The sequence below is a fragment of the Epinephelus moara genome, chromosome 6, assembly GCF_006386435.1.
Source record: "Epinephelus moara isolate mb chromosome 6, YSFRI_EMoa_1.0, whole genome shotgun sequence".
Lineage (NCBI taxonomy): Eukaryota > Metazoa > Chordata > Actinopteri > Perciformes > Serranidae > Epinephelus > Epinephelus moara.
In genome coordinates this window covers 12838347-12865341 of record NC_065511.1, presented here as the reverse complement: position 1 = coordinate 12865341, position 26995 = coordinate 12838347, and the positions used below count along the sequence as shown (strand labels likewise).

The 26995-nt window shown below is 42.4% G+C and overlaps 1 protein-coding gene across 1 annotated transcript; it reads left to right on the top strand.

Annotated features, from left to right (window-relative positions):
- The first annotated feature begins 325 nt into the window (after positions 1–325).
- On the top strand, positions 326–26588 carry emc2 (ER membrane protein complex subunit 2). Its single transcript, XM_050046388.1, has 11 exons — positions 326–403; positions 1242–1355; positions 5567–5631; positions 6661–6746; positions 8468–8525; positions 13280–13365; positions 13609–13668; positions 16949–17030; positions 17287–17397; positions 19130–19234; positions 25966–26588. Exons 1-11 carry the CDS (start codon positions 364–366, stop codon positions 26050–26052), a joined length of 894 nt encoding a protein of 297 aa, XP_049902345.1. The 5' UTR covers positions 326–363; the 3' UTR covers positions 26053–26588.
- The last annotated feature ends 407 nt before the right edge of the window (positions 26589–26995 follow it).

Genomic DNA, 26995 nt, shown 5'->3' with positions numbered 1-26995 from the left:
AAACACTGAGTTATTCTGTTGATTTGAACATGTAAAAAAACAAAATAAAACATAACAAAACAAAAGAAAAAAACAAGACACTGTCAGCAAAATAGTAATGACAATCATTACTGTAATAATAATAATAATAATTATTATTATTATTACATTACATAAAATAAGAGGAATGTTTTTTGTTTTATTTTATTTATTATTTGTAATTTTAAAAAATGACTTTCCCAGTCTTATCTTATTTTGTTTCATTTCATCTCACCTCAATTCATATTTTATTTTATTTTATTTTATTTTATTATCAACGTCAGGTACGCCCACAGCTGACAAGCCCGTGACGTAGGCACGGCGTCTGTTGTCAAAAAAGAAAAGATGGCGTCGGTGGCAGAAATGTACGATGTTGGCTGGGAAGGTAAGACAACGGATAAAATGGATTCTCCTTCAGTGTCATTTGGACATGTTTGTGTATTTTTAAAGCATTCAGTGTTTTCTTGGTATTTTTAATATACAGCAGCATGAGGGAAAGTTGTCACAGTCCCAGAATGAAAATATGAGCTAACAAGTCGGCGTGTGGAGGAGTTAGCTAATGCTAGTTACCATGGTCAGCTAATTTATCGGCTTAATCCGTACAGTAGACCCACACAGTACATCCGTACCAGCTCAATAGCAGTCATTCGTAGTGTAGCTGTTGACGGTGCTAAAGTAGCAGTTAACGTGAAGCAGTTAACGGTGTCTGTCTGTTTTCAGATAACCACATAACGTCTGTAGCATGCTAGCTAGCCATAGCTAGACTGCCATGGCTTCGGCTAACGTCAGCGTACTTTGCAACACATCTCTTGTTCTGCAAAAACACATATAGCATAGTAATAACAGTGCAGTTGTAATGTTTATGCCATTTTGTCCACTCGCGAGTGCATCACTAGCACATACATAACCGCTGTGGTTCCGGTCCCTTTGATAAAAACAATAATTAGATGTATTGATTTTACTGTGTATTGCGGGGTGTCTGAATGGCCCCGATAATGTAAACTTATGTCTTATAATCCACATTAGTTCAGATGACGGATAGACAAGGAAAAACGTTACTGCACATTACAGTGAAGCTTTATATGTATGCGTTTTCACACTCTCATCCCAAATCATATAATGCACAGTCTCAGAGTTACAGGACCAGGCTTGATACATCGTGTCGTTAAGTGTTGTTGTTACAAATTGTAACTGTCTTCTTGTTCAAACAACTTTTTCCACAGAGATGAGAGACAAGCTGCGTAAATGGAGAGAAGATAACTGCAGAAACAGTGAACAGATTGTGGATGTTGGTGAAGAGCTGATCAGTGACCATTCATCTAAACTGGGAGACGACAGTAAGTGTGTCAGAACTACAGAAATCGGTGCATACTTAACGTCATTCCAGTGATTTATTTTTTAGCAAGCACACACACTCATGATTTGGCCAACACAGACTGTGACTGTGAGATTCATCGTTATTTTCAAATGGACCATTAGACATGAGATTAGACAAGTTGAGAATGTCCCTTTTATACACCAGTCTTTAATTCATTTATAACATTAAACAGGTTATTATAAGCACACTGAATTAGAGAAAACACTGTTTTAATAAATTGATAACACAACAGACAGCTTGTCATCATTTCCTTGTGGCAGGCAGCACTCATCATATTATAGATGCAAGAGATGAGACTAGCCAGCAGGTCTGTTCAAAGTTCAAAAACATTTTTTTGAATGAGGATCTTCTGCCTTGTGGTATCAAAAACCACTGAATGTCCCTCTGCAAAAACAGTCAGGCTAATGTTATTGACTGTGGGTTCATCTGTGCAACTTTGTGAGATATGATTGATCTAAGTGGGCGATTTCCTGCTAGCTAGATTTTTTTCCTCTCCTCTCTCTTGCGGTATATATTTTTCTTTTGGATATATTTCTAAACAGGATCTTAGGTTTCCTGTGATGTGGAAAATACAAATAGACACAGTTGTGGCTGAAAAGCCAAGTCAAGAAATACAAGATCGCCTCCATTAAACAGATATTTAGGAGGTCTGATGGGGGAAAGTTAAAATACTTAACTTGGAAGAGTATGAATAGAAGCAGGTGACTTAAGCCCTATTCGCACGGGACTAGTATTACCTGGGAATTGCTGGTAAATTGTAATTATTCCTGAGGTTGTCTGTGATCTTTATCCCATGCGTAGCTGACATGTCTGTAATTTGTCAAGTAAAAATTCTGCAGATTACCTTCCATATTTCACCAAGTACAGAGGTCATGTAATAATATTAGTTCCGTGGGAATCGGCATCTTGGTGATTTGGGTTGTTTCCAATGTTTCTGTTTTTTCCGCGCCTTGTTTCTGCCTCTTTCCCAGTGGAGGAATCCAGAGGCTGAGTTGGCAATTATAAATGAAATTTTTGACAGTGTTGTAGGTTTAGAGAGCGTATCCCGCTACACAGCATGGAGACCTGTTTACAGAAAAAGCAAGCTCAAATCCATCAGAAGAAAGAAATCTTGAAAGATGAGATGGATAACCTGTGACAATGTGTGGCAGATTGGTTCAGGGGGGGAAAAGGAGGTTAACACTGTTTATCTTAAGTAGTAGTGCTGTGTAGTGTTTCTGTGTTGGGTAGAGTGGAGTTATAAAGGACTGCGCATCATATCCGAGGGGAAGATGTCAGTGTGTTCTTGTTGGGTCCCAAGGTAATACTTGTCCTGTACGAAGAGGGCTTTAGATGATGAGTAGGTAACTTCACAAAAAATAAATTATTTGATAAACTGTAAAATCAGAAAATAACTTTGAAAATTGATTATATTCCATATCGAAAGCAGGGGTACAGTTAACTACACAGTAATTGTAAAGGTAGAGTAGGGATAGTCCGCTGCCTGGTAATGCACTGAGTACAGTATGCTGTTGATTTTGTGAGACTGTATTTTTGAAGCAGCGGGGAGTTTTACTTGCATAAACATATCAAAGGTCATGGTCTCCCTTAGAACAGCACTGTCCTGCTGCATTTCCCCATAAAACTCTCCCATTTTCCCTAGTCATTATGATTCATACAGTCCTCAAAAGAAGCGGATAAACACTTAACATGCCATGGTTTTATTGAAACCAGCTCTTAAATTGGCTGTGAAATGAGATGGCAATTATCAAAACAAGAGCTGGAATCATTAAAGTCAAGAAAAACTCGAGGCATTTGTTTGTTTTGGCATGACCTGCCAGTTTTAGGGTGGAGTTGGATTTTATTATTCTTTTCAATTAACAGGGGGTGTTCGTTTGGCCGAGCATGTCCAGTTTGCTTGTCAGAGCTGTCTGTATAACATGTTGTATTAATTCTATTAATTGGCTTCCGCAGCCAGGCTATTAGTCAGTATGTTATAATGATACAGTTGACTGAATGAAAAAACATTTCAATAAACTTTTCATTTTTTTTTATAGCTAACCACCAAGTGAAACATGTTAGAGGGAATGGTTGTGCTTGTTAATGATGGTGCACAACTTGCCATGCTCTACAAGTATATAAATACAACAGTGCTGATGTGTTCAGACTTGCTTGAGATTTGTTTTCTCTATCTAAAGAAACATGTGCTTGACAATACTCAACCATAAGGTCTCTACACAAAGGGAATTTCAATAAGCATCATGGAGGAGAAAGCAGACAAAGAAGACATGTGTAATAACCACTCTTTAACATCAGGTACAAATCAATATCGCAGTACTATGTCACAGTAGCAACATACTGTGTTCATCTAACCCATTATATTAAAAGACAAGCTGTGGAGATGTGCAAAAGTCTATAATTTAATTGACTATTGTTAGAGCCTTCGGTAGGATTCAAGGAATTCAAAATGTAATCACCCACCAAAAATAAAATTTACTACAAACTTGTTTCCACCTGGTATTATTATGTGTCTAGGGTGATCTGATCTCAAGTGGACAACTCTACATCTGTGTGTTCTCACCTAATTTCTGAATGCCTCTCAATATGCATCTTGAGTGATCACTTCTTAACGGATCTCAGTGACAGGGCTATCTGTTAGCATCACAGGAGCTAACGTTACCTACCAGTCATTAGCGGATTTAATGTCAGAGTCAAGCCATATCGGTGTTGGTGTGTGTTTGTTGGCACTGTTTAACTGCTGCTGCTGTGTTAGCTTGTGCTAACCAGCCAGGCGTTTAATTAAACATTTGCTGGGAGGAGAATGGCTCCGGAGACTGTCCATCAGCTCTGCATCTATGTACTGGACCAACAGAAAGTTTTCCTATTTGGTGGAGTGTCAGATAAATGAGGATGCAGCTGAGTAGGCGGGCATTCAGTGTGGCGTAGGACATATTCGTGTCCACACTGCTGAAAGAATGTGGACATATGTGGCCCAGACCACGTCCAAAAGTGGTATGCCCGATCACATCTCAAGACCTAGTGAGGAAGCATTTGGTGCATTCACACCTGTACTTAAAGCTGTCCACTTGTGATCCAATCACCCAGGATGCACGTTCATACTGGCTGTAAAAGAGACCTTTTATGTTAACATTCATTAATGATTCTATTCGCGTTGAAAAGGGTCATGATATTCAGAACCTTTATGTAAACATGTCGCTAATGCTTTAACATCACTCACTTACCAAATAAATGTTATATTGTGTGTGTGTTAAAACTGATATTCACACTTTTATTTGTAGTGAAAACAGACACATGTTGTTAACCCAAACGGATTTAGCTGTTAAAACTTGTTCTGGCATGTGAGCTGCAGTAGCTTTTAACACAGTCACAGTACCCAGAGTGAAGGAAGAAAAACAGCATGGCATTCACAGAAATGTTAGTTCAGCTACTTTGGTTTCAAAACGCATCAGCTGTGTTTTTTAACGATGTTTTCTTTTTAATAAAAAGCAGCTTTGCTGTCATTTACTGCCGAACTTGCCACCTTATCCTTTTTTTCCTCTGATGGTCACCTTCTTCATGTCTCTGTAATGCTAGTAGAAAGTGTGGAGAAGACATCTAATAATGAGGGACATGAATTACGTGTGGGGGTGTAGGGTCATACTCAGATTCAGCTTCAGTCTGAAATTGAGAAGTGATTATAACAAACATAAAAACTTATTTTCCTTGATAATGTTACACTTCATTTCCTCAAATGTAACATTATTACTGAAATTGAATTTGTAATTTACTACCAGCTCACTGTGGGGAAATGAATAACATGACCGTAAAGCCTTACACGAGGGCGTTTACTTGAAATGGTCCTGCATTTATGATTGTAGTTCTGTCCAAGTTTTAAATTAATGTATGGCTTTTGAACACTATCTTTAATGTATCCCATACAGAAAATAGTAAATGTAGCAGAACATATTAAATGGAACAGGAAAGTTCTTTGAATGAACTCTTAAGCTGTTGGTTCACATCATGGAAGCTTGTTTGTGTGAGCAGAAAACATGATGTGCAGCTGTTGGGGACACACTCGTAAGTTGGGACGTCAAGTGTACAGTTCAATATATCATTTTTTCATGTTACACCAGGCAGTGGAATGGAAAGGGCGTTAACACAGTCTTCTTTGTCTGTGTCTCTTCTGCCCAGTATGGATTATTTATGAGCAGGTGATGATTGCAGCGCTGGACTGCAGTCGGGATGACTTGGCTCTGGTAAGTTTTTACCGCTCTTCCTCACACGCCCTAGAGCTTCAAAAGCCATCGTTCACTCTCTCACAGCCATTCCTACTTTGCAGCACCCCCCTCTGCCAAATGTGAAAATCTGATTTTTATTTGGCCAAATAGTATTACTCTGTCTGTACTTTGGAAAAACAATTTGCTGAGAGTTGGAATTAGAGGGTGTAGCAAATGAGAGGAGAAGCATGCTTCAAGTGTTAGCTGAACTTGGCCATCATTTATGGAGTTCAACTGCTTTTTCTCTTTTTTCCCTCAGGATTTATTTGCCACCCTAAAGCTTAATGTGATGTTTCTGACTGCTTGTTTTGAAATATTCATAGCTCTGAAAAATGGTCAAATCTGCATGGGATTAAAAAAAAGACAAGAGATCATGATTATTGAAATGGTTAGTCTCCAATCAGTAGGGATGCAGCAACTCCCTTGGCGAAAAAGAATGACTCATTAAGTACAGAAAAGTCAGAACTCAGTCATTGGAATTAGTTGTCTGTTGGCTATCCTCTGAGCCCCGCCGCCAGACTTAAAAAAAAAAAAAAAAAAAAAAAGCAGAAGGACCAGCCTTCAGCTGATGGATAGCGCAAACAATTCAGATCCCACTGCAGACTTTTTTCATCTCATTGAGGATAACACTGAATGTGATTATAAGCATTCCTCAGCTCCTTCACTACTGTGCGATCAAACAAGTTCAAGCTGTGTGTAGAGGAGGAAGTGGCAGAGAGCATCCTCACTCCCCTTTTTATAGTAGCAAACACAGTCGCCTAAATGGTTAACACACAGTAGTAACAGCCGATCTCACATCTAAGGCTGTGAAATTGGCCTTTTGACTTTGTTTTTAAGTCAGTGTATTAAGTTTGTTTAGCTGAAACATACGCAAAAAAAATCTGACATTTTCAAGACAGGTGGTTTGTATCTGTAGAGGTATGTGTGTGTGTGAGAGCAAGAGTGTAAAATAAACTTTAGTTACAGCCAACTATAATTGGTCTCTCTCCTCTGCCCACATCCTTGCAGACCTGTCTACAGGAACTGAGGAAGCAGTTTCCAGATAGCCACAGAGTGAAGCGATTATCGGGCATGAGGCTGGAAGCTTTGGAAAGGTAAGCATCGGGTACCAAAAGCTCCAGAGGCATAGGAGACAAAAAAAAAAAGCTCAGCCTCACTGTTATGTGTGGTACTTTGGGAGGCTTGGGGGCGAGAAACTCTTAGCAGATCCTAAGTGGTACAATAGTCTGGGTGTGTGTAAGTGCAGTATGTGTGTGGGGTAGGTTGTGTTTATGTTGGATCACCCAGCATTCCTTTGGAGACGAGGGGAACAGAGAGAGGAAAGGTTCAGCACTGGGTAGTCCTGTGGCCCTTTTAGCCTGAGTTAGGGATTCCCGGGAAGGAAGTGGTCGGATCCCACTGTTATTCTGGGGGTCCCTCAATCTTCTCTGGTTTCTATTCCTCCGTTGTTTCCTTATTTTGTTACTTTCTCTATTTTTCTCTCTCATTGGCCTCCCTATTTCCATGCTTCCTTTCTTGTCCTTTTTTTATCTCTGTACTGCAAGTATGACTTGGCCCTGTTAAGACTGATATGTCACCACAATCTCAAGTTTGCCCCCTCCCCTCCCTGCAAAGAGGTGTTTTATTTGTGAATTTGCAGTTTATAAAAAAGTAAGCAGAATGGAGAGCATGAGCAAGTAAGATAAACAGGGGGTATTTTAGTCTGTACTGAGCTAAAGTAAGGGTAATTCAGTCTGTTTACTCACGTTCCCCACCCGGATCACCCTTGCTGGTTTATCGGTTATGTCAGAGTTTATGTGATAATTGAGAGTGATTGCTTCAGCACTGTCAGATTAAATAAACGGCACACTGGGATCTAATTGGCAGCAGACAGAGCTACACTTGAATGACGCAGCTTCAAACAGCAAGGCCCTTCCCCTCCACACACGGTTCCTAAATAAATAAAGCAAATCAAAGTGGCTCGTGAGTGGTCGCCTGGTGCCATCTGAAATCTCCCAAAGTGTGGCTGAGTAATAAAGTGAATGTGAGGGAAGCAGCAGCGCTGGAAGTGGGGCTTCTCAGTGCTAATGGGAACCAGAGTTGCTTCTGTCTGTTACAGGCTGTGGGGCGGGACAGTTTCTGATCACTGAACCCTGCCTTTGGCTGGTGAAACGTCAGCGTTGCAGATTGCCCCTAATAGAAAAAAAAGTTGCAGAAATCATCCTTCAGCGCCTGATTTGACATGACAAGTGAAGTGTGCTTACCTCCTATTCCCAGATTTCTTTACCGTATGATTTGATATTTACAGCTCATAAATTTCCCCTTTAAACAGAATCATGTGGGCTCAGTCCAGCAGTTTGAGGCACGCTGCGTTGGATATTGTTGCTTATCAGGTTCACGTGTGTGTATTGTGGTTTTATGTATAGGCAAAGAGACGGACAACTGAACCAACAACTTAGCTGTGGATCTGGACAGATGTAAAAGCAGCAATTTGATTTTGTTTAAAGGTGAATCAAACTGGATACAATCAAATGAAAATACAATCTTCAGAACAGCACTTTGTTTGTATTGATTTCATGACTCATTGTGAAGTGATATAAGTGTCTCACAGTGTGGGCTGTGTGACCAGCAACCTAAACTTAAACGAGTGTTTATTTCTTCCTTTAGATCACCACTGATTTCTGTACAGCCTCACTGTAATCATAGGAACCTGCCATGCTGTATACAGAAACTTGATTACCTTGAACTGTGTTTGATTTCCCCACCACCTAATTTTACCCGACTGGGGACTGGGATTGTTTAAAAAAACAAATTTGTGTTCTCTCTCTCTCTCTAGGTATGACGAGGCCAACAAGCACTATGATGCCATTCTCCAAGACGACCCCACCAATACGGTAAGACTGAGAAGTCGGGAAAGAAAGGGAAAAATCCCTCAGCTTAACATTCTACTTTGCTTCACTTTGTGGTCTCAGCTTTTTGGAGGGCTTTAAATCTGCCGAGGCACTTTGGTGTTAGCAGTGTGAGTTTGCTAAGTCAAACTCCCCTTGGCCTCTCTGACCTTAACCACAGTGCTCATCAGCCTTTCACCCACACAACTGAAAAGTGTTTAAAGGAGGGGGGCTGGGTGGGTGGGGGGTGATTCATGTTCTTAGTCAGTGGCAGACATGTTTGGTGGAAGTAAAGCATAAATAAAGGTCTGGCCTTTGAAGATGGTGATTTACTGGACCTTTCAGACCCCTATACAGAGTGAACAGGGCTGAGCTTCTGTCCCACCTTCTCCAATGCTGTCTCCTGGCTTCAGGTGCGAAGTCTGTAGTGTCCCGTGCTGTTAAAACAGACAAGCCCTGACTCTTACCTTTCAGAAGCTCTCTCCTTGCTATCTTCTCTTAATTTACCGTTCATCTGTGTGAAATGACTTGCAGAAGCATGTCTAGCTCGTGTTCTGCCAATCCCACACCACCAACCCAAAACATAATGTACCTGCTGTTAATTGTTTCCATAAGGACATGTGGCCATGCGAGAAAATAAATCTTTTAAAGGGTTTTCAGAAGAAACCATGACCTTATTTATTTTGGCTAGACCCCTCACCCCTCACCCCAAAGATGTTCGACAAGTTTCCTGTGCCATACTGACATATGGATTCTCTTTACATGTATTAAACATTTTCTCCTAGCTGGCAGAGTGGAGACACAGCATAGACATTTGTGCTTTGGATACTCTGCAAAGATTCTTCACATAGTCAGTTGTCTGCCTTCAACAAATATAAGGTTTACTGAAAAAAAAACCTAATAAGCCTTACCTTGCTCTGATGCACCCTACCGTATGTGCTCTCACTGTGGCCTAGAGGAATAGCTCCCTCATCTTTATCTAGCCATAGCTGCTACCTCCCACCATGTCTCACTCCCACCTTCACTTAGTCAAGACCATCTCTGTTTATTTTCTGCTTTTGTTGCTGTTGGAAGTTTGAGAGTCAGATTGGCAAGTCAGCCTTTAAAACAACTGTTTTCATAGGCTGCTCTCCTCAGTTATATTTCAATTTGAAAAGCGGTCAGGTCACGGAATATACTTCTTTTTAAGGCAAGGGATTGCCTGAATGTCACAACAAAAGTGGCATGGGTTGTGAAAGAGCATTTGTGCTCAAAATATATCTTGTCGGGTAGGGCTGAAGTACGATTATAATTAGTTTTCTGTTCTGTTTGTTAGCATCCAGTGAGTATATGAACTATCAAAAATGATGCTGCCTAAAACAAATGCCACAGAATGAACAGCTGGAAGATTGCAGACTGACTTAATTATAATTTCTCAGTCATGGCTTATGCATCTCTGGCGACACAAATAATGAACGAAAACATTTGTATGATAGTCTTCTTTCCTAATTCCTGCTGAAGTCTCGATCCATGCCATGTCTGACAAGGAAATAACGCTGGGATGGTTGCAGCAAATTCTTTGAAAAGGTTTTGTCCCACTCATGCTGTCCAGCATGAGATTGAGGTAAAAGCCACAAATCACGTTATTTTCTTGTAACTCTGTCATTTTCATATACAAAAGGGGTGTTGCTCCAGCAAATTTAGGTTCAAGTAATTGGTATAATCTGCAACAAATTGCTTTGCATTTAACCACTGTTTTGACAATGGGAGTTGTAATTTCAGTGAATCCCAGGGCACCTCCCCGACATGGCACAGATCCTCTTGGGATTCCAGGGACATCCACGGAAAGGGAATGGTCGGTTTCCTGGTCTCTGCATGCTGGATACTGCCACCCAAGCGAGCGTAGGCTGTCAGTCAAACCTGGGGCCGGGAATGGAACAAAACAGACAAATAGCTCTTCTGTCCATGGGATGTTAACCTTAAACCTTTTTCCCACAATCCTTGTCCTGAATGACTTGGGCGTAGAGGCAGAGGGTGAAGCGATGATATGATGGCATAGTTTAGGTCACCTGTCTTGAAGTGAGGGCTATCTCCTCCCTACATGTTCCCCAACATGCTCTTAAGAATCGGGCAGGGGACGGGTCTGAGAAATGGCGGAAAATTGGCGACCACAAGGAAGACTTGCGAGGCATCCCAGCATGCGAAGCAGAGATTGGAAACTGAGCTGTTGTAATTACAGGCTGTGGAATAGATGTGGTACCCATTAACCAAAATTGTTGAATCAACAAAAATTGCTCAAGGTTTTTTTGCCATGGCGGCGTCCAAAAAATGTTTCAAACTCTTAGCCCTTCCATTGCTTGCTATGTTCCAATACCTACAGCAATGATCTGGCAAAATTCTTGTCTGCGTGCGTAAATGCATTTTTTTCCACCTTTTTATTTCTTCATGTGAGTATTTAAGATGATGCAGTATCCACAACATTTGCATACAAGGACGCACCAATTTATTATTTTTTAATATTGAGTTGACTCAGTGATTGCATTAATATTGAATTCCAATGCTCTCGTTTCACCCTAATTGTTCAATATAAAAAGCTAGTATTTCTTAAACAAGCCACTGAGGTCACATAGACGACTTCTGAGGTTGACCCACAATCATATGCAATTACAGATTCATTGTAGGATGAGATTATATTTGTTTGGGTTAAGTCATGTGAAAGTGAAAGCCCCAATCCAGATTTTTGTTGACCACATAAATGTGAAGTATATCCACAAAATAATGGAAGAGTTTGACATAACAGCTTAATAAAACAAAACAGTTTCATAACTGATCATTATTGAAAATACACACCTTCATTGCTCCTTTCTACAGATGTAAATAAACCATTAACAGTATCATAAAATATTAATATTTGTACGGATTCACTCCCTTCCTTTCCCTCTTTTCCTTCATCTAATTTTACATATATACAGTGCTGCTAGGTGTGCCACGCTTGCTGTGATGTTTCTTATTATAAAGGAAGGTTGCGGTAGGTCGTAGCAAAGAGCCAGGGGTGATGTAAATAATCCAGTCCTCACTCCTAAGGTCTCCTCAGAGCGCTAATTAAAAAAGAATCACGACAACAGAGGGATCAGACCCACTGCCAGGTTTTTCTGGATCATTAGTTAGAGAAAGGAGGAGAGAGAGGAGTGGTTTGGAATTGCTTCTCGTTTAATAAAGTGCCGTGTGACTCTCTGGGCTACCAACTTCCATATGTTCCTTTGAGCCCCAAGTGGTTCTTTATCTGGGAAAGAAAAGAAAAAAAAAAGCTGGGAGAGAAGAGAGGTGGGCGTGGTGATGGCGGGAGCGCACAAGTGCAAAAATCCACATTCAACATGGCTGTAGTGTTTGTTTAATTTTTTTGCTGTTTCCCTCTTCGGTATTGGATGAGGAAAGATTCCACATGCTTGTAATTTAGTCTGAAGTGAGTATAAATTCTTGAATCTCACATAGCATCATGTTCCGGTGAAATGCACTGGATGTAAAATGGTGTGATCTTTATTATATAGTCAAAGGACATAAAAGAGGAAATAATGGGTTGACCTTTGACTGTTCCCTGTTGCTTGATAACTTCATAACATTTTAATCATTTTCTCTTAATATACCATCAGACCACCCCGATGTTAAAAATACACACTTTTACAGATGTGAACACTGTGTTTGGGAACAAGATACATTGTGGTGTAGGTAAAAGTCTTTCCTTTTGATGTTAGTATCCTACTTTGCTTTATCAAGATATTGTCTTGTTGCCTTCGTGCTTTAATTTTTCCTCTGAGAGGCTAAAATATTGCTTGTCAGTTGAGGCTGCAGCGTCTCTGCAGGTCCCTGTCCCAGCTTGATGGATAAGTGGATTTCTTGTGATGGCAGTGTCAGAAGGGGCCCAAATTTACAGCACCCTAGACATGACTCATGCACAGCCCTCAATGGCTTTGGTTAGGAGAGCAAGAGAGGAAGCCCTACTCAATCAAGTGCCAGTCCATAAATAAAATAGGCTGTGGCAGGGCAGTGTGCTTCTACTGGAGCGGCAGCCTCCTGTTAGGGTTTTCACTTACTACCGAAAGAAGGAGGAGGGGGGGTTTGGGGGAGTAAAACATTTGGAAAAGTCGCAGCGGCAGGAGTAATACTTTCTAATTCAGATTGATGAGAATCTAATCCATCTTAAGGTCACTTCAACATCAAAACGAAGCGGAAAGCAATTTTCAGCTGATGTAAGTTGGGCTGGTGCATCGCTAGATGCGTGCCGTGCAGGCAGGAAGACAGGCGTTGGGGTTTGGGGGAGTGTGCCATTTTCCCCACTTGGTTAGGAGATGACTCACCGCTTTATCTCAGCCACTGAGCTCATTCCAACTCCTAAACATTGACTCATAATGTGTGTGTCCATCTCCTGTTGGACATGGCCACTAACTATCTCCAATTGTGTCTTGATTGGCTTATATGCATTTAAATTCCCCAGCACTAGTATGAATAAACATGACAAACTTAACCGTAGTGTCAAAAGTGTCCTTGCCTTTTGTCCTTTTATTTTCACCATTGTTGTATTAATGCTCCAAAGCGCTGATTCATCTGATTGAAATGATTCTGCTCCCAGTGAATCTTGGAACAGGATTGAGGTTCCCCAGAAAACTGGCTAATGTACACACTTAAACTCACAACTCTTACACTCACTCATCCTCTCCCTAACCCCCTTCAGACAAACACTCGAGGAGCTGAGCTCCTAATCCTGTTTACTCTCTGCTCTACAGGCAGCAAGGAAGCGCAAGATCTCCATACTGAAGGCCCAGGGGAAGAGCGCTGAAGCTATCCGGGAGCTCAATGAGTATCTGGAGCAGTAAGTGTTTCTACAAGAGGGGAAGGGGGTCAGGCACCCCCTCCTCCCCTGGCTTTTTATTTTAATTAAAAACCGAGTTTGCTTTCAATTGAGCTGGCACAACTTGTGCAAGAAATGCCAGCAAACTCTTTTTCCTACCTTAATAGTTGGCTGTCATTATTTCAATAGATTAGATTATACTTAAAGTTTTACTTTATATGTGACAAGTTTGAGGAAGAGAATTTATTGTCTTTGTTTTTACAGGTTTGTTGGGGACCAGGAAGCGTGGCATGAGTTGTCAGAGCTCTATATCAACGAACACGAGTAACTACATTTTTATCATTCTTTTTGGTTATGCTGTGACCCACCTTTGCAATTACAACCCCTTTAAGCCAGTAGAAAATTCCAGCAAGACATTTTCAGCAGCTGCTTGATTTTCAAAATATGCTCTCTTTCATGACAAGGATTATCAAATACATATGCTTGCACACTGACTTCAAAACCAAGACAAGGTAGAAATGATAAATACCTGATAAATATATCTGATAAAGAGACAGAAGCACCAGAAAGAGATGCAGGGAATACAGGAAATGAGCAATTTATTCACTCAGTTGTCTGCCTATTGTCTGTTTCAACTCCTCCCACATTTTATCCAAAAAACAGTTTAAAAAGTTAAAAAAGAAACATAAATAACACTTTTCCTCATATCAGTTAAAACATGACAAGGTGTCATTATGTTAAACTTCAACACAACAACTGATATAATGTGAATTTGTTGGTCATAGTTGCAAAATTATATAAAAAAAACCTCCTGCATAGCAAAATGTGTACATTCTGAAGATGGTGTTTGAGGTGTATCTGCTGCGTGTTAAGTTGCTATTTAAGGGTGAACTCTTCCTTCAGTGGCAGATGTTTATCATCTAAAAAGTCCCGCAGAAACCCGTAATCTGTTTCCAGTAAGGCAGCCATGTGTTGGTGATGTATCTGTCAGTTAAACAGGGCTTCACATCAGACTGATGGCTTGATCTCCAGAGGGCCGTTGGATGGCCACAATGGAAGGCGGTGAGATGCCTAACTCAGCCAGGGGTCTGAATGGAGCCCTGTCCATGTTTGTCACATAAGAGTACTTTAATAGGATTTCATTCTTAAGCCCCCTCTCCTACATATGAGAGCAAAAAGACTCCATGGCCTCCCTCTGATATCTCAGTTGCCAAGGAGAGTTGCCAGACAGACAAGAGCATTGTAAGAAAAAAATTATTTTGTTTGTGTCACCTTTTATCCCTCCTTTATTGTCTGGCGCTCCGAAGTCAGTGAAGCAGTGTCTGTTGTCGAACTATGGTTTTATACGTGTATGTGTGTGTATGTGAGCACGCTGACTCTTTGGCTGCTTGGTTGCTCTGGTACGAGGGCAGGGGCAGCAGGAATGTGCAGCACGGTGAGAAGGCTACTTATTGGATATTTCATGCTTTTGTCTGGGAGGCTTTATTGCTGTAGTAGCCAGAGGAAATCCAGGGGTGAGCGGATTATCTCCCAGCTTATCCCAACACTTCTAATATCACACCATTCACTCCCACAGCCCCTTATCTACAGGCGTGTCAATTTCTTTTCTTTGTTTTCTTTATTTTGGGTTACAAACTCCCCGTTTCCCCTCCTCCTCCTCTTCCGGATAGCCCGGCATTATCGCCACTCTTTTCCAGAGGGATAGAACAGGGGGGGCAGAGAGAGAGCGCACTTGCTGTGAAATTCCCAGGAGAAGGTGGTGGCACTTTTCTCCCCCCCCCCCCCAGCCAGAGAAAACACAGGGCGATGGAGAAGTGAGGAAGAGAAATAAACTCTCCTCCCCTCACTGCACAACACCCTGGGAGCTAAAAATAAACAAAGCAGTGTGTCTCTGCACTGCCATTGTTGGGGTTGCAGCAGGCATCAGTGTTAACACATTAAAAACGTAATTAATAGCCTCTGGGTTGACACTGTTAAAACAATCCGTATTCCAGCAGTGTTTGGACAGCAGATTATTGTGTCTGTTTGTCTGCAAGTATTGCACGGTCGGAATCCGCTATTGGCTCTTACTTTGACCCAGCTTACGAGACTGACAAAATTGGACCGGTCATCCAGAATTACAGGATAAATAGTAATAATTTTTTCAAACATACTTTGCACAGTCTGAATCCATTTTTGTCTTATATGCAGTCAGAATGCGGTATTGAAATGGGGGAAAGCTGCTGCTGATGGTTTTACTAACCTCCAAAAGAAACAAATACGATTCTTACAGTCTCTCACATGATGGTGGCTACAACCTTACTCAAGCACTGTGGTGAAGAGCAAGCTTAGGAGCTGCCATAGAGAGCAGATCGGTGATGGTGGGGTTAGATGGCTTAGAGGAAGAGTAGAAGAGGTAAGGGTCTGGCTCTGGTACAAGATTCTGGTTGATGGCTGATGGAGCGGGCTCTGTTGCAAGCCACGGCCACTGCATGAGCACATCTGAAAGTCTTTATGGAGAGGAAGTGGTAATTGTAAGCAGCCCCCCAACCTTCCAAGCCCTCTGATCTCCCCCTCCTCCACTAAACCCCTTCCCCCTGTTTATTTCTTTCGTTCTCTGTCCCCACCTTCCTTTCCCTCCTATGCTGTTAATCTTTCAGCTAGTTACCATGGCGGACTTTAAATAGACTGAGAGGTTCTTCATGTTGTGGCAGGCAACATTTGGATCATATGGTTCCTGCAGAAAAACTTTGCATCTTAGCATTTCCCTTTCACAAGCAGTGAAATGACTCCCCATCTATCCCATTGTAGAAGTCTGATAATGCAAGCAGTGGTCTTCGGTGTTTCTTTTAACTGATAAGGATCGTTCAAAAACACATAAAATCTTGAAAGCAAAATAAAAAAATGGCACGGCTTAAGAAGTTGAAGCTTGGCTACAAAGCATGACCTTCAGTGTGTTTGGATGTGTTGATAGACGGGCAGAGTAGTCCCATTTTCTGTTGGTAGATCTGCTTCTGCTTTGTGCTGTGTTCATTGGCTTGTGTTTTGTTAGGTGTACAGACGTTTTATGGCTTTGTGTTCAATGATATACTGTATCTCGGCTCGTCTTGGCCTGGGCCCGTGAAGGGGAAACTGTGTATTAGAAGTGGAGTGGCAGCAGATTAGTGTGAGGTCAACAGCTCAGCAGTCTGCTGCTGAGAAGTGATCTCATCTGAGTATAGGCACAGTGTGCCAGCTCTTACTGTAGTGCTGACCTCAGGAAGGTAGTTAACTACACATTAAAGGCTGAAAAAACACACAGATGGACAAGATTGATCCCCAGTGTCCCCAAAGGAGGGAGAATCACCACACTAGATAGGCTCTTACCTTTGCCAGCTGTCTGGACTGACTAACCTTTACTGTTAGTCTGTAAATAAACGTCATGTCATGTGGTGGATCTTTACAGATCTCCACAACATAGGCTTTAAGTCAATTGTGTGTAAACTGACCCCATGTAGTTTTCAGCTCAGATTTATACCTGTAAATTTATTGGGCATGGATGTTGTGCTTCACAGTTGAGCAAGCAAAAGGATGACACATCCACAGCTGTATCAATCGGCTTACTGTTTCCTTGTCATTTCCACAGCTATGGAAAAGCCGCGTTTTGTCTGGAGGAGCTGATGATGACCAATCCTCACAATCACTTGTACTGTGAGCAGTACGCTGAGGTAGGTACCCGCCTGGACGTCCGTCATCAAGCACGGGGGCAAACTGTGGAATAAATGTTAGCTGCCTGTGAATGGTGCCTCTCTGTAAAAGCGAGAGACACCGACACACACTTAACGTCACTGGGAATATAGGCTCATGAAAGGAGATGTGTTTACACGGGGTTGTCATGTGTTGCTTATTCAGATGTCATGCTGTCATTGCTCGAGCTGCCCTTTAGCACAGCTTATTGGCCGTGTTTAATGCCTCCTCTCACAGGTGAAGTACACCCAGGGGGGGCTGGAAAACCTGGAGCTGTCCAGAAAGTATTTTGCCCAGGCGTTGAGGCTCAACAACCGAAACATGAGGGCATTGTTTGGTCTGTACATGGTGAGTACTGGCTTGCATGAAGAGAGAGTGGGAGAGAAACAGTGAGGGAGAGAAAGAAAAAAAAAAAAAAACAGTAGAGCCTTTTTTGTAACCCTGTGGTTTGTCAAGGTTGAGGCTGGCCACTGAGTGTGTCAAGCACAACTGTGCTGTGCATGTGTGTGTGTGTAAGTGTGTTTTTGGGGGGAGCAAAGAAGGGGCTCTCAGACAGGTCAGCTCACTGCTGACTCAGACGGTGAACTCCAGCATCGGAAAAGTCTGCCCCTCTGGAGCTCTTTATTTTAGTAATAATACCCCTTTGGTGAGACCTTTTTTTATGTTTATGACTTAGATAAATAAAGTAGTCCCAGAGTAAAAAGGAGAAAAGTGCAAGAGAGAGCAGCACAACTGCTGCAAGCGTTTTGTCACTGGCAAATTATCCGACCAGGTGCCAGTTTGATTGTAGTCTCGGCCCAACAGTCCTTTCATCTACATATTTGTTTAAACAGGATGTTGTCTGCTAGTGCCAATGCATCATATGTAAGTTGAGACTTGACATAAAAACACAAACGAAGCGGTGCAGGGAATAAAAGATGGAGAGGGAAAGCAGGTCTAACACAGAGAGCCCCACTGTTTTCCTCTGTGCTGCACTGGGATTCTTCAGGTAGTCCAAACACCTCTAAAACCGCTCCGAGGTGTAGGCAGAGTACAGGAGGCGCAGGGCAGGGTCAGAACCAAGGCATTCATTTCTGTTAGCTCTCACGTTGGTCTGGAGAAAGAGCAGGCCCTGCACGGTTTCCTGACAAGTCATCCACTGACACTCTGGTCTTTAATGGATACTTCAGGTGGGAGTTTGTGTCTTAAGACTGTGTTGTGCAGATTGTCAGCAAGTCTCGGTGGTCGAGTTCTTGACAGGTGCAAGAAGTTCAGTGAAGGGACAGGAAACTTTCACCAACTCACACCATCTGAATGGTTCGACAGGAGACCTGGTAGCACTGACCACAGTTGGGTTGTGGGTTGGTTACTCACAACACTTGCTTGGGGATTCCCCACCATTACGGCGCACGCTGTTATTCGGGGGTAGCCTGTCTGGGTTGACATAATCTAAATTAAGGTTGCTCTTGACTAAAAAAGAAAAAGAAAATGCTTACTAAAAAATACAGAAGCCAAACCATTTTATAGAAAAAATAGGGCCAGGTTGATTAGTGTGTAGTTAAAGTTTCAGCGCACTGGTAGTGAGGGCTTTGAAGTGCATGCAGGGTAAGCCCTCTGGGGTTTGCTGTGTGGAGATGATGGCAGGAACATGGGAAAGACATGGGATTTGTGGTTCGAAGGGGAGCTGTCGGGGCAGGCAGAGACCGTGATTCACACAGCGCTCCTCTCACTGCGCGCTGTACTTTTTTCTTTCTTTCTTTCTTTTTTTTTTTTTTTTTTTTTTGTGAAGACATACAAGGTCCTTTCATCGCAGTGAATCGATGGTGTTGGAGAAATTAGGCCCCGTTAAGTGACAATTTACGTATGAAGCATTAAAACACTCACTTTTTCCTCCCCATAAATGATTTCTCCTGTGTCATCAGGCCAAGGTCTGTTTTTTCTCTTCATTCTGCCACAATGACTAGTAGAGTGGTAGATGGTAAGAGTGGTTGCACATTCATCTCAATTATGCTTTTATTGCTGTTTCACCAAGTTTTGATATAAGAACACCCCTTCCCCTGTTTTCTCCTTTGCTTCTTCCCGTTTGCTGTTTTTCCTCTAGTCTGCAAGTTACATCGCTGCCAGTCCAAAAGTCAGTGCCAAGGTGAAGAAGGACAATATGAAGTACGCCGCCTGGGCTGCCACTCAAATAAATAGAGCCTATAAGGTGAGTCACACAACAGTTGTCTTCAGGCTTTGTAATAGCTTCACTCTATATGTTATTCTAGCCTCCATATCTTTGGTGTCTCTCTATTGAAAAACATCTTTCTACTTTTTCCCACATCCTACATTTATTCTGCCAGACACTCCAAACCACCAATCATTTTTCTTATGACTCTTCTGTTGTGTCTTAGCTTCCATGGGACATTTGCACACAATATCCAGACATCCAGAAATCCCCTCATTTGCATAGTATGTGAAAAGTATTCACCACCACCAAATGACCCCTGAATGCACAGCAGTCCTGAAGGATGCCTTTGACTTGCAGTGTTGTAATAACAACCCTAGTGTCTTTCAGTGTGTCTGGGTACATTTACTGTTAATGTGTTGATTTAAGGCCACAACGTCTGCTAAGACTTTATTCCACACCCCGGCCTCACAGATGAGCTTCTTGAAGAGCCGCAGGCTGATTCTCCGAGGACCACAATCACGCTAAACTGTAGCAGAGAGTTGTCTAGTTCAGTGGTTCTCAAACTAAGGTTCAATAAAGTGCTTTTGAACCGAGTCTAGGGGGTCCCCAGCAAACTCATGAGTCTAATTGTAGATTTCAATGTTAGTTTTCAGTTTCAGCGCTTCTGAACATTTAATATTAAATCAACTCATCTGGGGAGATATTTGAATTCGATACCCTAAAATGAAACCTGATTATTTGGACCTGATGAACCCATTTGTGTTCATTTGTGGATGTGTAAGGAAAAAATTGGGACACTTGAGGTTATGACTCATTACTACACAGGCAGTAAGAAAGTGGACAACAACAAACAAGGGAGATAAAATTGTATTCGTATGCTCACATATGAGCATCTGCACATGCACGCAAAGCAAGGAGGGGAAAAAGTGAGGGGCTTCTCAGATGGTATCACTATAAAAGGTTTATGCCGTTGTCATAGCAACCCAAGTATAAAAGCATATTCAAAAGAAATCTTATTTGCCATGCGGGCCATATGTGTTGCTTATTTGGTCGTCAACGGTTAAACATGTAATAAGCGGTTTCATGCTGAGCATGTGTGGGTCCTGTTGAGAGAGAGAGGCTCCCCGCTGAGCCTCTAAAGACCTCGTCTCACCACATTCGGCTGTCCTTGCCTTATAGACACATTTCACAAGTTGAGCACTGAGACAAGTTTAAAGGCTCTATTGGAAAAAGTGTGCATGTGAGTAACGTCACAGTGAATGGCTGTTCTCTTTCGGAGCTCCTGTAGAAGTGTCATGGAAGAGCTCTGAGCTTTTACTTGTTCCCTTAGGTTTGACATATGGTGGAATGTCATAACTGAAGAGGTGCAGCTTGTTTTGTTTAGGTTACCGCTGTTTGCAGATATAGATCTCCTTGATAAATAGAAAAATGTAGAGGTGGTTTGGTCAACAAGATTAGTCAATCAAATGTCTCGATTGATGTCAAGTCCACACTGCTCGTCACTTTGATCACGATGCGCGCTGACCTCACCTCGCTGTCTTAGAAAGTCTTTGATCCCAGCAGGGGACAAGATGAATATCTCAAACTGCTAACATTTTATCATAAATCAGTGGCCCAGGAGAGGAAGAGGGACATGGTGTGAAAAAAGAGAATCATATTTAGAGGGAACTCAGCAGCGTCCAAGTATCCGACGAACATCAGTGTAACATAAGAAGGCTCTGAGGCATCAGGCTTTGACAGCCACAAATCCTGATACTGTCTGTGTGTGAGTTAATCTTCTTTTCTGTCCACATATTACACCAATTAAGCAAAACTTTATATTTATAATTCAAACTGGTCATAAATCTATTATAGGCTGTTGCTGGGCTGTATATAAGTACATCAGATAAGCTTGGATACAGACCCATTAAAACATTACTTGGGGACTTCATCTGAAACTTGTTACAGGGTTTAGACAGTAGCATAACCAGAAGTGTAGCAAGTTTTTCTTGCTTAAATATTTTCTTCATTGCCAAGGAGGTGTGGCAGAGGGTTTACCCACAGACAGGGAACACACATCTGTTTTTGGTGATGTTGGCTTTAATAAATCAAATAGATATCTATTTGCAACCCAACACTGCCTTACATAAGATTATATACACTTCAGTAGATTCTTTGTACTAATAGCTTGATTGGCATAGATTTCTGATGTCAAATAAACACTTTTTAAGTAGAAACGATATATAAAAACGTGATTTTGATGGAAAGATGTACCTATTTCTTATTTTACTAGTTCTGCACCAATTCTGTGTTGTCAGACACATTTATCCTTCACACTCCTAAATGGATTACCAAGACTGAAGTTATATTTCAATCATGAAGCTGATTCGGGCATCACTATGATGGGTAAGCCGTGTTGTAGTAGCTTAGAGGAAGCAAGTTTCAGTTGAGTTGTTATGATGACAGACTGAATAACTTCAGCTACACTTAGAGGCCAGTGGACAAAGCTTAAGTGTTATAAAGTTTTGACTATATGCAGTTTAGACCCGCTGGTGACAATAATGAGGCACTTCAGTCAGTCCTCCAGCGTACATGATGTGAGCTTCATCCCACCCTTTGCCTCTGCTCTGGTTTACAGCCTTTTGTATTTATTTAAGTTGCCTGGCAACACTGAGGTGGTACTGGGAATTCAACTCAGCTGAGAGTGTGTATGTACAGTATGTGTATGCAAGCCTGGCACCACACACGTGTGCTTGTAGATGTTTTTTTGGTTGCTGTGTGAGACAAGTTAAATGACAAGGTGTAAGGTTGCCTCCCAACCTCCAGTTAAATGACTTCAGAGATCTTTAAAAGAAAACGGCGGTGCTGGGCCTCTGTCAGACAGCTGCAGGCTGCTGTGGTCTTGTGCTCGCTGATTGATGGCCCCTTTAAAGCGTTGCTCGTGTCAGTCGTCCACTTTTATTAGGCCTTGGTACCTGGTGATTGTCATACTTCAGTGTGAGAAAAAGGTGGGCAGGTGAGTGCAAGTGGGAGCAGACGTCAGCTAGAGGTCACGACGGACTGGGGCCCATTTAAAAAGCAATGTAATTACTTTGGTGGGGTCGGTTGACATGTAAAAGACCTGGAGATGTGTGGCTCATAGGTGCAGGGGGCTTCAAAGTATCACTACATGGCCTGCTCTCCTGCCCTAACTCTCCAAACAGATTCTCTGATTAGCTCCTCTGTCACGGACCACAGGCTTCCACTGCGTCATGACTCTATTATCAGATGCTCTAAATAGATGTGGAGCTGTCTGGTCTGCTCCTACTGTTGTAGAACAGGGCAGGAGTTAATGTGGTGGTCTCACCTCAGGCTGAGGAGATAATTGACTACCGGGCCCGGGGTAATGGCGCATTAGGCAGCAAGGCAATGAAATGCACTGATCATTATAGCTACCCCACCACACAGACACACACCCTAAATGTAGAAGAATGAGTCACACTTGGAAATTACGCAGCAAATTGCACACCTTAGCCAGCTGCCCTAAGATGGAGTTTGGCAAACAAGGAAGGAAAAAACGTTAGCCATGGAAATACAGTATAGGCTAGGTTTAGGCTACAGTTAGGTCCTGTTTGTAGAAACCTGAACATGGCCAAAGGTTGAATGAATAAATGGCTCACACCATTAAAAGCATCGCTTGATGTTAAACATAGGGTTGAGTGTCGTCTGTTTTGCTGTGTTATTCCATGAAAAGATAAAGTATAGAGAAGGGACTGTGTGGTTTTGGGAGACAGCCAAGATGGTCTTGGTGAGGGCACAAGAATTATATTCTTCAGCCAACAGTACGTGTCTCAAGTATTGAAATTATTATGTTTACAGTGAGTGTGTGCGCTTGTGCTTCTGTTTGACCAAGTGTGCACATGCTCTCAAGGGGCTCATCTCTCACCTTGAAGGACATGCAGGATACGCACCCTTGTCCACAGGCAGCACTGAAACAGTATCCTCTGCCTGTGTTTCACTCAGGGTAATGGTGTTTTCGTAATGATTTAATTGAAAGGACTCCTTAGTGCTGTTGCCTCTTGCTTGTCCTTTGCTGTTTCACTGTATTGTAGTGATTGCTGAAATATCTGCAATGCTTCTACACAGCAGCAGCTTTTTCCTCTAAATCGTATTTTATGATGATGACTAATGTGCTGCAAATTCTCTGGTGGATTTTACTCATGGGGTTAAATTGCGGGAGCTGTCTGGTGCATAGGCTCAACTTGGGCAGTTCAACCAGGTTGGTAAAAATCCAAATTCCAATTGAACAGCAGGTTGGTGGCCAGCCTGTTGTGGCCCTTGATATAACCTGTGTAAAGGCAGCAACAGAAAGTTTGCTGATCCAGTGGGGACTCAGGGTGGTCCGAGATCAGATCCTTGGGTTTGCACTGGCTGAATTCAAGTTGCCACAGCCGTGGTCTGTGGGCTGCCATTCTTCTTGCGAAGTCAGGCCAAATTACACCGCTGCCAAACAGCACGCCTAAGAGTCACCGCTATTATTTTTCTACTATACTACACTGTACTGACGGTGGCAGCGTGTTTTCGGCTGGAGTCTTGTAGCTGTGGGGAGTGAGGTGGAAGGAACTGATTCTGTTCCCTTTATTTCTTGTTGAATGTTTGCAACTCCTTAATAAATTAAGGTTGATTGCCGTCATGTACCTTCAGTCTTCCCCCATTCAAGTGGATGAACGACCCAACACAGTGGCTGGATATTGCAAATAGAAACATCTATATATATATTTGATTGACTATTGTATCGGTAGGGTAAGTGTTGTCTGTAAATGACCACCCTGTTATGTGATTTAAGCTGAGACTTAGAGATGACAGTTTGATGCTGCTATACTGTATGACTGTAACGTTACTGCAGCAGCTTTACGCCAGGGCCACACTGCCTGCGAAGCGCAGCGCACCGAAATTCTCGTGCGAGCCGGAGCACCTGCCTGCGAAGCGCAGCGCACCGAAATTCTCGTGCGAGCCGGAGCACCTCCGTTCACATCAGACACGCATTTCTCCGCGCCAGTCGACAAGCGATTCTGCTCCCAGCTGTTGTTTTTCCATCATGGGTAACTGCCCGGCTTGACACATTCGCTCGCGGCTCGCGCAGAAAATAGACCAGACGCCGGATGACACAATTGGTTAACATGGGCGCTGAAAGGAAACCGGCTTCACTTCTCGGCGCTTCGAGGCTATTCGCGGCGCTTCTGCGGGCGGTGTGGCCCTGGCGTTAGCTATCCATCAGCACTAACTGTCAACAGCATCATTTGGCGATTTACTACACTGACAGTGAATATTCACGTATATTATTTGCCTCAGGTCTCGGTGTGAAAGCCTTGGTTACCCACTACAGAATAGCGTTTTGGCATTTCCTGTTTCTCTCTGTAGGTGACAGTGTGTTTCTTTCTCCCATAAGAGAACATCAGGTTGGCAATGACGCAATGCCAGTCTGGACTGATACTCGAGTCAAAGCCCGAGCTGCTTCTTCGAAACAAATCTGAGATTAGTGTCTTGGGGTTTATTGTTGGTTCAACGGACTACACAGCAACTCTTCAACTGAATAGGTTTCTTCAAAGTAGAATTTAAAGACATTTTTCAACTTCCTCCGTGTACACTGTTGCCGTCCATGCTCAATGCTGGATTGTGTCCCTCCCAAAGGGGGCGTAGTGAGAGCCTAATCTGGATGACATATTACAATTCTCATGTATACTTTTTTTGTTTATGTCTTAATACCTGCGAAACTAATGACACTCCCATCACCCTCAGCTGTACTTTGTTTTAAGTGCTAATCAGTAAATGTTAGCATCCTAACACGCTAAACAAAGGTGGCAAACATACCAGCTTAACGTCAGCATAGTAGCATTGTCATTGTTAGCTAATCTTAGCATTTAGCTCAAAACAACAGTGTGCCCTAGTACAGTCTCACACAGCCGCTAGCATGGTAGTAGATTCTTCATTTTGCACATTAACAAAAAACTAAAAGTGTTCATGTAGCTTGATTTATGTCTCATTGTAGCTCAGAAGGTGTGTTTCAGAGCGTACTTTGAACTTCTTTTCTCAAAGATTTATGTCTGTCTATAAATGTGGGTGAAGTGAGGTTAATTAGACTGACCCCTTTATTATATATCTGGTCCCCTGCCCAAGGTTAAGGAAGTTGTCTTTCTCATTGATATTTTTTGAGGGGATGCCTCGTCTGTTGCAAGGCGTAATTGGGTAGAAAAAGTGTGTGCCTGTACGTTCACGCATGAGTAACCCTGGATGTGCTTGTGGATTATAATTTGCGGCACTTCCTGTGAAAGCCTGTGGACACGGCGCAGAAATTAGAGCGGAGTGTTATATACTCCTGTACTAGAGGCCATGGAAGTGGACTAATCATGTGAGCATCCTGTTTCGGAAATCTCACACGCACACACACACACACACACACACACACACAGAAAGCGCTAAAATGGCACTTGAGCAACAGTTGAGAAGCAACCTCCCGATTTAGAAGTATTATATTGCTTAACATGACCTGTCTACCGATGCTGTCTAATGGCCGCTGTAATCTCTGTCTGACTGTTTTTGCTTTTAGCTTTACAGACTCTCGGAAGCAAGGTACAGGGTGGATGAGGTTATCACAGCCTCTGTGATGCTGCGTTCAAGTGTTTGGCTCTCCATTGCTTTAGTTGGCTAGAGAGACCTAATGAGCCGATGTTTTCTTTTCCCCTCCTCTTTTTCTCTCTCTGTCCTACTCTGTGTCTCCCTGCCTTTCCCCCTCCGTCTCTGACATGCAGCTGGCCGGTCGTGGATCCAAGGAGAACAAATGCTCCATGAAGGCGGTGGAGGAGATGCTGGAGTCCATGCAGATCACCATGTCCTAGATGCCCTCTGTGTGCGCCTTGCGTCTCCCCTCCTGTTCACACACAGCCACTTGGAGCGACATGGCAGCTCAAATAGCCTTGCAATGTGACCACAACCGGATCTTACACTGATTTTCTTTCTTAATAACCTCAAGTTTGGTTCTGTAATTGATTGAACTTGACATGGACAATGGAAGACATTTGTTTCTCTCAAGTGCAAAGATTTCCCCACCCATCTGGAACCTACAACAGCAAATTCCAAGTACTCCAACTTATTTAAACAAGTCCTACTTAGTATTAACTCAGCTGTGATTTCCCCATGACTGGATTATTTTATCCATCCCCATCCCATGCTGTCTTTTAGGTTCTCTAACTGATATTAGCACATCCACATCAAGGCTATAACTCTGTGACTTGGGAGGATAACAAGCTGTACAGTGAAATCTATTTATAAAGACTAAGTGGAGATCCCACCTGTCTGCACTGAGATCCTTTACTGTTTCCGTACTACCTGTAAATGAAACGTCTTTATCTAATAAACTTGTTTTTTCTTTTGACTACTCTATTAGAATGTTTTAATAAAAGTAGAAATGTTTTTTTGGATTACCACGCATCAAAATAGTCATATTGAATCCAGCAGTGACACAAACGGACACATTTGAACCTGCTGTGATTATTCTGGAGAGGGATAGGAGACATTTGTCAATATGAAGGCACAAGTGATATTAAAAAAGGGTCCCTTCTTTCTCATTGATTCCAGCTGCACAGTCCTGCAATTCCGTTGGCCAGCAGCTGAACCAACTTCAGCACACTGAAGAACACCTCTGTCATCTCGACTTTAGAGCGCCTCAGAACGCTGCCAGTAATTAACACGCCACAAGTTGGAAACGAAAAAAATATATTCATGAATCTGGGAACTTTCATGACAGGAGGGGAAGAAGGACATTTTAGTGCTGTGATGCGG

What these genes read in the sequence shown, in the direction of transcription:
- emc2 (XM_050046388.1), top strand. Translation starts at nt 364, where the DNA reads ATGGCGTCGGTGGCAGAAATGTACGATGTTGGCTGGGAAG. An exon ending in AGGCTGGAAGCTTTGGAAAG is followed by an intron (nt 6,747 to 8,467) that starts GTAAGCATCGGG and finishes CTCTCTCTCTAG; the next exon opens with GTATGACGAGGCCAACAAGC. An exon ending in CTCAATGAGTATCTGGAGCA is followed by an intron (nt 13,366 to 13,608) that starts GTAAGTGTTTCT and finishes TTGTTTTTACAG; the next exon opens with GTTTGTTGGGGACCAGGAAG.